Source organism: Lampris incognitus, chromosome 3 (assembly GCF_029633865.1).
Source record: "Lampris incognitus isolate fLamInc1 chromosome 3, fLamInc1.hap2, whole genome shotgun sequence".
Classification (NCBI taxonomy): domain Eukaryota; kingdom Metazoa; phylum Chordata; class Actinopteri; order Lampriformes; family Lampridae; genus Lampris; species Lampris incognitus.
In genome coordinates, this window is record NC_079213.1 from 81257488 (window position 1) to 81270270 (window position 12783).

At 40.9% G+C, this 12783-nt stretch overlaps 1 protein-coding gene across 5 annotated transcripts in view; it reads left to right on the forward strand.

The window, feature by feature from the left end:
• LOC130110415 (uncharacterized) overlaps window positions 1-12783 on the forward strand; it is a 59395-nt gene that overhangs the window by 39254 nt on the left and 7358 nt on the right. For 4 of the 5 annotated variants that reach the window (XM_056277506.1, XM_056277507.1, XM_056277509.1 and 1 more), the window contains exons 3-4: window positions 2971-3099; window positions 6003-6082. In XM_056277506.1, coding sequence (XP_056133481.1) covers window positions 2971-3099; window positions 6003-6082 — 209 coding nt within the window. The remainder of the gene's footprint in view (window positions 1-2970; window positions 3100-6002; window positions 6083-12783) is intronic. The other variant, XM_056277508.1, reaches the window with a different exon arrangement.

Consider the following 12783-nt stretch of genomic DNA (forward strand, 5'->3'; position numbering starts at 1 on the left):
CTAATCAGTAAAACAATATACACATTTTAGATTGTTTATAATTGAGACAAAATAAGTACACTTAGGCGGGGTTAACAGCCTTTGTTTAGGGGTTTTTTCCCCCTCTCATCAGTAAAACAACCAGAATGTGCGCTAGCCTTTCATAATGAAATCAATGTTATAAGTACAATGAGAACAATACGAACATTCAGTACTAACAAAAACATGCTTTTTGTGGAACGTTTTTTGAAATGCTCGTTTCTATTATCAGAACAAGTAGGCTTGTGTTTAAGTGCAGCTATTTTTTCCCCCCTTTTTCTCCCCAATTGTATCTGGCCAATTACCCCACTCTTCTGAGCCGTCCCAATCTCTGCTGATGCGGGGAGGGCTGCAGACTACCACATGCCTCCTCTGATACATGTGGAGTCACCAGCCGCTTCTTTTCTCCTGACAGTGAGGAGTTTCGCCAGGGGACGTAGTGCGTGGGAGGATCACATTATTCCCCCCGGTTCCCCCTCCCCCCCGAACAGGCGCCCCGATAAACCAGAGGAGGCGCTAGTGCAGTGACCAGAACACATACCCACATCCAGCTTCCCTACCTCAGACACGACCAATTTTGTCTGTAGGGACACCCAACCAAGCTGGAGGTAACATGGAGATTCAAATTGGTGATCCCCGTGTTGGTAGGCAACAGAATAGACCACCACGCTACCCTGACGCCCAAGTGCAGCTATTATTAAACAGTCAATCAATTTGTTAACCACATCAGGTCTGTTCCACGTCAAATCTCATTAGGCCCATTATTTGCTATTTACTTAAGTTGAATATTATCGTTTTAGGCCAACTCCAAATATACAATTGTACATATTAGTTTTACTTACACATTGCTAGTGTGATAGGTAAGCCTGCTTGCTTTTTAGTATTGCATTTCAGTTTGGTGTACAAGAGGAGAGTGCAACACAATGTTCAGTCCATTTCTGGCAGAAACTTGAGTGTGGTAGAATTACCAACAAACTCCCTCATGTGACTCAAAGGTGTACTGTAGATACACATCTTATGGTCGAAATTATCCAAATTTATATGGCAACCCAACCCAGTCTCTGGGAACAACTGATCTAGAGCACACCCCCTGACTGAGGAGCAGGAAGAGACTAGAAATCCAAGCTGAACTTGCTCGTAGTGCTTCCTAGTCACTCATTATGTCACTGACATGTCAAATGATGGTGCTGGTGCCAGAAGAACACATTTTGCAACTACGTCCCAGAGACACAGAACATTGACAACAACTGCAAACGTTTTTCACACTATATCCCCAATTCGGATAGATAGAGATAACGTTGAAAATCAGCGAAGCAGTCCTTTAAACATCTGATTATCTGCAGTTAAGGGGGGGCAGCATAGGACCACAAGACACTGAAAACCACAGCCATATAAGGGATATAGAAAGATTCTCTCTAAGAGCTTCCCTATATGATTTATCTCATGACAGTTCCTAGTAGTATCACAGAACATAGGTAGAGAAAAGACAGCTTCCCAACCCCCCCCATCTCAAACATTCCTCACTCTGGGGAGTTCAGAGAGACTCAAATATCACACCCAGAGACTTATACAGAAACCTTTTCAGACTTTATGAATAGATAACTAAGTGTTTAATGGTAATTTTCAAATCACCATAATGTTAAAGGCCATTTTTGTAAAGGTGAAATGCCATCTATATTTGAAAAACCTTTCAACTGTTTTCAGTGGAAGCTGGCCAAATCAGACTGTACACTTTCTTGACATATCCTGTCTTAACATTTTGAAAGTTCTGAATCCAAACTAAGTTCTTTTTGTCTGAAGTTGAGAGAACACACCAACCCAGTGTAATTATTTCATTCAAGCTGTGTTGGCACAGGGGCTCACTGTTTAACTCTGAGGACAATTGCTCCACACCATAGCAATCGAAAACAAATGTCAACTCAAGCATGAGCAATTACTTTATCCACAATCAGAAATGGCAGATAAAATGTAAAAGCAACAACAGGTTTCCTTTGCATTATACTGTACGCCAGCAACTTGTCACCGTTTTCTGGTCTTGGTATTTATCTCTGGTGTAAGATTCAAAAGATATGTAACTGTCCCTATTTTGCACAGTCTCCAACTCAGGATTGTTTTTTATGGCTGTGGGGCATTTACAGTTTTTTGTTTGTTTTTTATTATAATTTTAAAAACTTTGACTGCTGGGATAGACTTCAGCATCCCGTAACCCTAATTAGGATAAGCGCTTGGATAATGGATGGATGGATGGATGCTCAGTTGGTTTGAATTCCACTTCTGATCTGGCAGTCAGAATATATTATCAAAAATGGTAAATGAGCGTCCGGGTAGCATAACGGTCTATGCCATTGCCTACCAACACGGGAAACGCCAGTTCCAATCCCCGTGTTATCTCCAGCTTGGTTGGGCTTCCCTACAGACACAATTGGCCGTATCTGTGGGTGGGAAGCTGGATGTGGGTATGTGTCCTGGTCGCTGCACTAGTGCCTCCTGTGGTCGGTCAGGGCACCTGTTCGGGAGGTAGGGTGAACTGGGGGGAATAGCGTGAGCCTCCCATGCGCTATGTACCCCTGGGGAAACTCCTCACTGTCAGGTGAAAAGAAGCGGCTGGCAATGCCACATGTATCGGAGGAGGCATGTGGTAGTCTGCAGCCCTCCCCGAATCGGCAGAGGGGGTGGAGCAGCGACCAGGATGGCTCAGAAGAGTGGTGTAATTGGCTGGATACAATTGGGTAGAAAAAGGGGGTTAAAAGTCCTAAAAAAAAGAAATGGTAAATGAACATCTAGGCAGTACAGCAGAATGAGTTGCCAAATAGGAAGATGTTATGTTATTTTGCCACTTTGGGGAATCTCCTTGTGAAGTCTGTCCAATATCCTACTGCATTTATATTTTATTTATTTATGGTGATATTTATGTATGAAATAGTGTCATTTTACTTTTCCCCCCCCCCCCAGGTTCTCCTTCCACATTATATGATGATTGTGACTGGAAATCCCCTGTTAAAATGGAGAACCAGTCAGATTGCCAGGCAGAGTTTGGGCAACACAAGAGAAGCAAGCATGTTGTAAACACACAGTTAAAAGGTAAAAAAAAAAATGCACTGCACTAGAAATTACTGTATTAACTACACCTTGGTTGATTTAAAAAAATACTGTTAGAGCAAAACAAAGAAAAGCACCAGATATGTATGTTTAACTATGGATAAATTTAAAGTATATTTGTGATATATGAAAAGTAAGTTTATACTTATTCTCATAATTAAATGTTTGTTTTGCTGGCTCACACATGTGTAAAATAAAAGTACTTATAAAAGTACATGGAGAAATCAAAGTGCATAGAACAAGATACATGTTCAAAATAGTCAGTGCAGACACTCTGAATGTACTTTGTTGGACGGTGTGCTACAGTAGACAATATCTGTACAATAATAAAGTCTTTACAGTAGCAATAGTATTGTAAACAGTAAACTGGTGCAGTCAGTAATCGTAACCATAAAGAACAGGTATTGCGACAGTAAAAAGTGCAAATAGCAGATGGCGCAGTCAGTGACCGCAACCTTAATAAAACGGGTATTGTAAGTAGTAAACTTGTGCGAATAGCAGATTGTGCAGTCGGTAACAGTAGCCATATTAAGTGTGCATTTTCAATAATAAAGGGGAAGCCTGTGATTGAGTGATCAGTTTAAGAGTTTGATGGCTTGGAGAGAGGAGCTGTCTTGAAACTTGTCTGCCCAATACTTGATACTCCGGTACCGCTTCAAAACTTCAGCACAAACAAGAGTATTGAGAACATACATAGTAAATGGGCCTAGTAAACTGCTGGCTTTGCAGAATCTTTAAACGACACAAAAAATAGACCAAATATTATATGTTTTATTTAAGTAACAAGGAATTCAACTAGGTTTGCTCCCAGTATCAACGCAGAAAGCACAAATCCTTTTTTTCTTTTAAGCAAGGAGGGAAAAAATGCTGGCTTTCCTCCATAGAAGGCTTAAATGAGATTATGCACCCGAACTGACGGCATAACTGCCATCCTGTATCAGTTACTGTCTGATGTTCTAATTTGACATGTTTAGCAGTGCTAAATTGAACAGTGACTGTACTCCATGTTGCAAAGTTTTACATTTAAATTAATTGTGAGAAACTGATCAAATATGACCAACCCCACTTGTCTTGCGACTCTTCGCTAATCAATTTGAATGCCTGTGTGCACTCGCACTCATGCAGACGCAAGCGCTGATCAAAAGTATCGGAGAACATATTTCTTTGATAACGAGCGCTATATTTTTTTTTTTAGGTACCCAACTTTTGTTTTGTTTCAACTGTTTGCTGGGAGTGTTTTCACGTGGATCAAGGAGTATGAAATTAAGGATAAAGGCATTCTTCCTTTGTAGGAGGTTTAACCGTCCATTGGTTTACAACAGAAAAACTTTCACTTTTGATTAAGACTGAAAGAAAAAAAAAATTGAACAAGAATTTTATTTTATTTTCTTAATAGCTAAACTAACTCTGTCATTCATTCATGCTTGTTATATTGTCATTCATGTCATTCATTCTCTTTCATTTACAAGTCAAAACTTACAAATTACAGCAGAAGATATTTTATTTCATTTTTTGTGCGTTTACTTAAAACAAGAGGTTGACAATTTTTTTTTAGGAAGGATATGTTCCAGTCCATTGGTTAATTATTTGGACTTAGGTAGCATACTACTACCAGACCCTGGAATAAATGTCCTATTACAGTACAGTTTAAATCTGGTCTCATCTTGATTTATTTGTATTTAAAGAGGGACAAATAGATACTTGGTTACATACTGAATAAGGGAAAAAATGGCTGATACTCAGTGCAAGCGCTGGTCAAAACACATGATAAAAAATTAAAATATAATGAAACCGGCACTTATGCCAATAATCACAGTCTGATTTGGACACCTTAAAATGAAACGATTTTCAGCGTTGTAATTAAGGTTATTATTTATATTTGTTTAAACATTTAGTACATTTGTACATTTGTTAACATTTAACCAGATACCCAGGTTGAAGTTTGGCCTTTTACACGTCCTGTCAAGTTTGGACTAAATGACATCAATTCAGGAGTACTTTTAGTGATAGACTCATTCTGTCGAAGTGAACTACAGATCGCCGCAGGAGGTCATTCTTGCCTGTGGTCATCAAACTTTACAACTCTTCCCTCAGAGTATTGGACACTCTGAGTCAGTATTCATTAGACTGGCCCTTCGACTTATTTTACCCTGTCGGGTGTTTGTGCTGCAGTGGTGCAGTGTAGGTAGGGTGTTGTATGCTGGAGCATGGTGCACATATGTTTGTATATTTTATCTTCTATTTCTGTTTTTCTTGTTCTCTTGTGTCTTGATGGTTTTTCTTGCTAGAGTGTGACTGTCTGCAATTTCCCCTCAGGGATGAATAAAGTATTTCTGATTAGCCTAATTTTCCATTTGCTGTTGGTTGTGATATACCAACAATTGGTGGCTGTAGTTTATACTATACACAGCAATGGTGTAGTGGTGAAAACCTCCGTTTGTGGAGCCCAAAGGGTCCTGCTGCCATGGAATTGAGCCCCCCCCCCCCCCCACACACACACACACAGACACACTTTTCTCTCCTATTGAAAGACCAGGCTGTTCTCTTTCCATCAAAAAGAAAGACAAAAAAATCTCACTTTATCGAGACTAATGCTTTATTTGTTTTACAGTTTGTGAACTGCTTTAGAATTGATTTTTCTGCTAATTGCTGGGGATGTTGTAAGTTAGCCACAAAGCATTGGGCCAGAAGCTTAGCATTCTCTGAAATAAAGACATTTAATCATAAGCTAAGACTGTCTGCTTTTACCCATCTTGATTGTGTGTGTGTTTTGTTTTTTGTTTTTTTATCTGTAAATATGGGATGTATTTCATTTTTTGTCTTCTTTCACATGCTAGTTGTCAGGACAGCCAGTAACTGTTGTATATCTGATTTTGTGTTGACAGATCACTTGCGGATCTCCCATGACAAGATGATGGAAACCACTGGCGGATATGGAACAACAGTTTGTTCAGAATTTGATAAGGTTTGATGTCATTATGGCTACCAAACTAACAGGCGAATTCACAAAAGGATCACATGATTTTTGCGGCCGCAAAACCTTTACAAATAAGACAAGAAGAAACAGTGTAATTCTCAAAGCACCCGCAAATGGTGAAATGCATCCCTCACTGTGCTGCCAAGCAAATAGCGTCTCGGTGCTCCGGTGCTATTTGCATGTATTTAAATTAGGTAATATTTATACATTTGATGCAAAATTGGCCCCTTTCTATGCAAATGAGCCCCATTGCAAAAAAAAAAGCCCAATTCACAAACACTAGCGCTAATATCCACACGCAGTTAGAATTTTTTTTTTTTCTGTAGGATATTTTCCCCTTTTCTCCCCAATTGTACCTGGCCAATCACCCCGCTCTCTGAGCCATCCCGGTCGCTGCTCCACCCCCTCTGCCAATTCGGAGAGAGCTGCAGACTACCACACGCTTCCTCCAATACATGTGGAGTCACCAGCTGCTTCTTTTCACCTGAAAGTGAGGATTTTCGCCAGGGGGATGTAGCACATGGGAGGATCAAGCTATTCCCCCCAGTTCTCCCTCCCCCCTGAACAGGCACCCCGACTGACCAGAGGAAGCGCTTGTGCAGCAACCAGGACACATACCCACATCCCACCTGCAGACACGGCCAATTGTGTCTGTAGGGATGCCCGACCAAGTCAGAGGTAACACGGAGATTCGAACTGGCAATCCCCATGTTGGTAGGCAACGGAATATACCGCTACGCTACCTGGATGCCCAGAATAAAAATTATTAGGGTCTTTAGAGTTGGTAACTGATGCCCAGACTTTCCAGTGATCATGGCAGTAGTTATTGTAGCCAGGAGTGCTCGTGAGTGGATATTTTTAAAGGAGAATATCAGGTTTTCATTTAACTGAGACCGAAATCCTTGGCAGATACCAGTTGCCAGGTCAAACAAGTCTTGCTGTACTTGATCACATCAAGGATAACATTGAGCCTGCCACATAAAGATGCCATGTCATTTTCAAACTGCTTTGTCAATGTCACCTTTCATTTTCAAACTGCTTTCAACACTCCAGGTTCTTATGTCTGGCTCCTTCCAGACACCTATCGTGGGTGCTTCTGGGCTATCGTAACCATCCATCAGCAGGGCCATGTGGGATGTTGTACCAGTCATTGCTCGTAGAGTGGTGAGATACATCAGATTTCCCCAAAACAGATGGGTAATTAAGGGGACAAAGTAAGAATTATTTTAATGTTGCCGGCTTCCCCAATGTTGTGGGTGGTATTGACTGTACACACATCCCTCTAGTTACCACCATGGAACAACAGAAATGTTTTTAGAAATAGGAAGCACACGTATTCAATCAACGTCCAGGTAGTCCCCAATAACATCATGATGAACGCGGTTGTCAAATTCCCTGAGTCTGTGCATGACAACTATGTTTCTAGGAACAGCACTCTCTACAGAATGGTGCAAAACATGGATGACAGCTACTGGGTAAGAAAGTTGTTTTGAGAAAACGTTTGTGCTGTAATATTGATTGCAAAGCTGTGGAAAAAAAATGTGCTTTTCCTATTACAGGTGACAGCGGCTACAGATAACGCCATTGTGCAATCCAACAAATGAGGAGGAAGCGGCTTACAACCAGGCACACATCAAAACACATGGTGTGAGGCGTCCGGGTGGCGTGAGTCTATTCTGTTTCCTACCAACACGGGGACTGCTTGTTCAAATCCCTGTGTTACCTCCGGCTTGGTTGGGTGTCCCTACAGACACAATTGGCCGTGTCTATGGGTGGGAAGCCGGATGTGGGTATGTGTCCTTGTCACTACACTAGCGCCTCCCCTGGTCGGTCAGGGCACCTGTTCGGGGGGGGGGGCTGGGGGGAATAGCGTGATCGTCACGTCATACACAGTTGCAGAGGATTTAATATTGCCTGCAGTGAGTGATATGTGCAAAACAATGTTTGGGAATGATGGGTACGTTGATAAACTGAAAAGCATTCCGTTGTCGGACACAACCATTGCTCGCCGTATTGATGACATGGCATCTGATGTGAGGGTGCAGCTAGTAGAGAAACCGAGGTTGGCAGAGTCTTTTGCATTACAATTGGATGAATCCACGGACATGTCAAACGATGCTCAGCTTTTGGCGTTTGTGCGGTTTGTCAACCAAATTGAAATGCAGGAGGAATTTTTGTGTTGTAAGCAGCTGCCTGAACACACAACAAGTTCTGAAATTTTCCAGGTGATGGATGTTTTTTTCCCAGAGAAAATTACATCCTGGGCAAAATGTGTTGCAATGTGCACTGATGGTGCAAGAGCCGTAGCTGTTTAAAAAGTGGACTGATAGCTTTTGTCAAAGCTGTGGCTTCCAAAGTGACATGGATGCATTGCATGCTACATAGGGAGTCTCTCATTGCCAAAGAAATGCGTGCTGAATTGTCAGACGTTGTGGACTCTGTTGTGAAAGCTATTAATATTGTCAAGAAGTGTGCTTTGCGAACGCGTCTCTTTTCCTCTCTCTGTGCTGCTGCGGGAGAGGAACACTACCTCACTACTTTACCATTATGGGATTCGATGGCTTTTGCGTGGAGCAGTGCTGTCATGCGTGTTTGAGTTACGTATGTCTATTCAGGAGTTTATACTTTGCCAAAATTGCGCGGAGCTGGCTGCAAATGTCAGTGACGATGCCTGGGTTACTAAACTTGCATATCTTGCAGACATTTACTCTTAAGCTGAACAGACTCAAAAATTCTTTGCAAGGCCGCAATACACATGCCATCCAGCTGTATGACAGAATAGGAGGCTTTCTGAAGAAAAACCAAAGATGGAGGGAGCAAGTCAGGAAGGGCACTTTTTCCATGTTTCCATCAGTGGATGAGTTGGGAGATTCTGCAGTGCTCTTGCCTCACATAACACGCAATTGTTGCACACTTTGAGGCACTCGAGGGTCAGTTTGGGAAATACTTTTCTGAGGCTGACCCCTGGCGCAGGACAAGACATGGATACAGTTTCCATTCAGAGATAATGCAGCAGATGGCTCAAACTTGACAGTGATAGAAGAGGATCAACTCTTTGAACTATTCACTGACAGTACATACAGAAACATGTATGAGACAAGACCACTCATCCAGTTCTGGATCTCTTGCCAGAAAGACTTCCCACAATTGACAGCAAAAGCAATGAAGCTTTGCGAGAGTGGATTTTTCTCCCTTACCTACCTGAAAAGCAAGTACAGGTCAAGACCGCAGCCTGAAGCTGATATGGCCTTCTGCCTGACAACTTCCGTCTGCCCTAGAATAGACAAGCTGTGTGCCACTCACCAGGGTCAGACCTCTCACTAAGGCAGGAGCTGTACCATCCACACAAAGTTAAGCTTAATGCTTCATTGTCCCTCTCCCATTAAAATTGTGAAATTGTAAATGTAAAAAATGTCAATATAGAATTAAAACATGTTGTATAAAGCATGCCACTGTTATAGATAATGTATATAGTTCTGTTTACTTAAACATATGTATATGGGAGTATAGCTGTGTGTGTGCGTGTGTGTGCGTGTGTGTGTGTGTGTGTGTGTGTGTGTGTGTGTGTATATATAAAATTTGTGGGGGTTTTTTTATCTTCCACTTATTCAGTTCACTTCTGTACAAGTAATGTAAGTCAATATGCATTCTTGAGTTTCGTAAATAAATTTTTTTTACCAAAAACACGTTCTAAAATATATGAGTCTGTCAATAATTATTATTTTAATGGCTTAACATTGTATACATCATTACAATTACTTTTATACATAGCACTATAAGCCGCCCTACACATTATTGTTGGCACGGTTTAATAAGCAACACAATTTTATATGATGTGTAATAGGGGGTCCTTCTGCCGTGTCTCTATCAGCCAAGGGGTCCTTGGTCTGAAAAACATTGAAGATCCCTGGATTTTTTTATTTTTTTATTTATTTATTTTTACATGATGATGCTGGTCGCATGGCTTGGGTCCTGGACTGTTCCGATGGCGTCTGGACACTGCTTGGCATCCTGCGCATCATATTCTTCATAAATGTTATATGTCCATTATAATTCCGTTATCCTATTTCAATGTTGTATTGTGTAAATTGCGTAAACACAACATCTATTGCACGCTGTCTGTCTTGGGAGAGAGATCCCTCCTCTGTTGCTCTCCCTGAGGTTTCTTCCTATTTTTTCTCCCTGTTAAAGGGTTTTCTTTGGGGGAGTTGTTCCTTATCTGATGAGAGGGTCCAAAGACAGGATGTTGTGTTGCTGTTAAGCCCACTGAGGCAAATTTGTGATATTGGACTATACAAATAAAATTGATTTGATTTGATTAAATCATCCCAAGGCAGCGTATGACACTAGACTATGGCAATATTTGTGTTCATGGAAAACCACACAAGCAGACAGCACACCAGTTATTACTGATACATAATGTGACTGACTAGGAATAGGCTTACAGCAATGCCATCATAAGGTAATCACACAGCACAGCTGAATGCAGGTTTCAAAATAAAGCTCACCAAGTAAACTAGTCCACTTCACACAACTGCAAAGACCAACATATAATGAACTTGACAAACTGACTCCAATATAGCAGCACCACACCAGTGATGGAATACACATGTAAACAGCATATCAAATAAACTCATCCAGCATATCAAATAAACTCAGCATATCAAATAAACTCATATTAAATAATCAGCATATCAAACAAACCAGCAAATACCAAACAAACCAGCAAGTAAACTCATATCAAATAATACTCATATCAAATACTCATCAAATAATACTCAAATACGCATATCAAATAATACTCATATCAAATCAAATAATTATCTCATATCAAATATCAAAACTCATATCAAATCTCATACATAAAGTCATCAAAACTCATATCAAATTAAATAACTCATCAAATAATTACTCATCAAATGATAATCAAATACTCATATCAAATAAAACTCATACCAAACAAACCAGCAAATAAACTCATATCAAATAATCAGCATATCAAACAAACCAGCATATCAAATAAACTCATCCACAAAATATACAGTAACACACAATCACAACAGATAATACTGCTCAATGCAGACAACATAATCAAATGGTTCTTACCTTTAGAAGTTCTTCCTCCTTGACTTTGTTTGCAAACTCTATGATCAAGTTCTCAAAATCCAGCTCCCACACAAAACAGGCAGTGTGTCACTGCTGGAGTGAAAGACTTCCAAGCTGGCTAATGTTTTCGTTGCTAGCTCTCTGAGGCTGTGCATTGCTGCAACCGATGGTGGATGCTTCCAGGCTATTGTTACTACTTGCTAGCTCAACATCTTCCATCAGAATGCCTTCTTCACTTTATTTAGCTTTTTTGAAAAACTACTTATCAGCGGGACATTTTTTTTTGTGTCCGCTTCTTTCACTTCCTTTTCCTTTCTTTTGGCTGCCCCGCTGGGCTTTTAGTTAACGCCGTCCATTTTCTGCTGCTTGGCAATTTTTCCCACACATTTCTCACTGGTACAACCTAACTGATAGTGGGTCAGGTAAAAATTAATTCCACTGTTTTTAACTTTGACTTGGCTTAGGAAAAACTGATCTTGAATCTGTGCAATGTAAGCCATCTGTTCTCTATGTCCACCCACCTTGACTGTTAGCCAATCTGTATAGTGTATTGCCGCTTGCTCGTCAGTCACCACTTGCTCAGCCATCTCACTAATGTAATAATCAATCATGAGACTTAATTTTCTTGGAAAAAAACTTTTATTTCATTCTGATTGGATATTTATCAAGAGAATGGGTCAAGCTTTGTGTCATATCTGTGGAGCCCGACATAAAAAAAAGCATACTTTTTTTTCTCCCATCGCGGAGGGCCTTTTTACGCTTAGGGGCCCCTGGGCACATGCCCATGTTGCCCATATGGTAGATCCGGCGTAGCCAGTGAAGCATTGCAAGAGTGGGAGTGATGTGTACATGTCTCATGGAATTAGTTAACAGTCTAGCAGCTGAGTTTTGGACCAACTGGAGGTGGGAAATTGACTTTTGACTGAGCCCTGAATAGAGTTACAATAATTCAGACGTGATGAGATGAATGCGTGGCTGATTTTTTTCAAGGTCTGTTTGAAATAGAACATTTTTAACTTTTGCGATGCCTCGAAATCCCTTGTGTGGTCATTAAGCCATAGGAGGGCATTATGTTTGACATGTTTAACTTTGATAGGGGCAATGCCATCAAGGATCACCCAACAGATATTGAAATTATCCAATAAATCATTTACAGAGAGATCCTTCTGGTTAAGGGTGTTATTAGCCGGAGCCAATAAAAACTTTTCTACTAGTACTAGCTGACTTGGAATTAAAAAACCGAGAACACATACAGTTAGATGGCTTGTGAGCAGGGAGCAGGAGCAGGGTGTGAAAAATCACAGCTTTGTGGTCAGAGACAATCTACCTCACCTCCTCACCTAGGTCATCTGTCAGGACGCCCCAATCGGGTTTTGGTTGCACATGTTTGTTTAAAGCATGGGGTGCTACTCTACATGCAGTTCTATGGTTCACTGCTAACTGGAGATTTTGTGCCTTTCCATTGTCAAGATGCATAGATCATCTGCAAAGCCACGATGTCCCCTGGTCCATGCACATATGACTACTGCTACCCATAGGAATAGCAGGATTTATTACTGAAGTTTACTCCTCTAGAGCCGCCG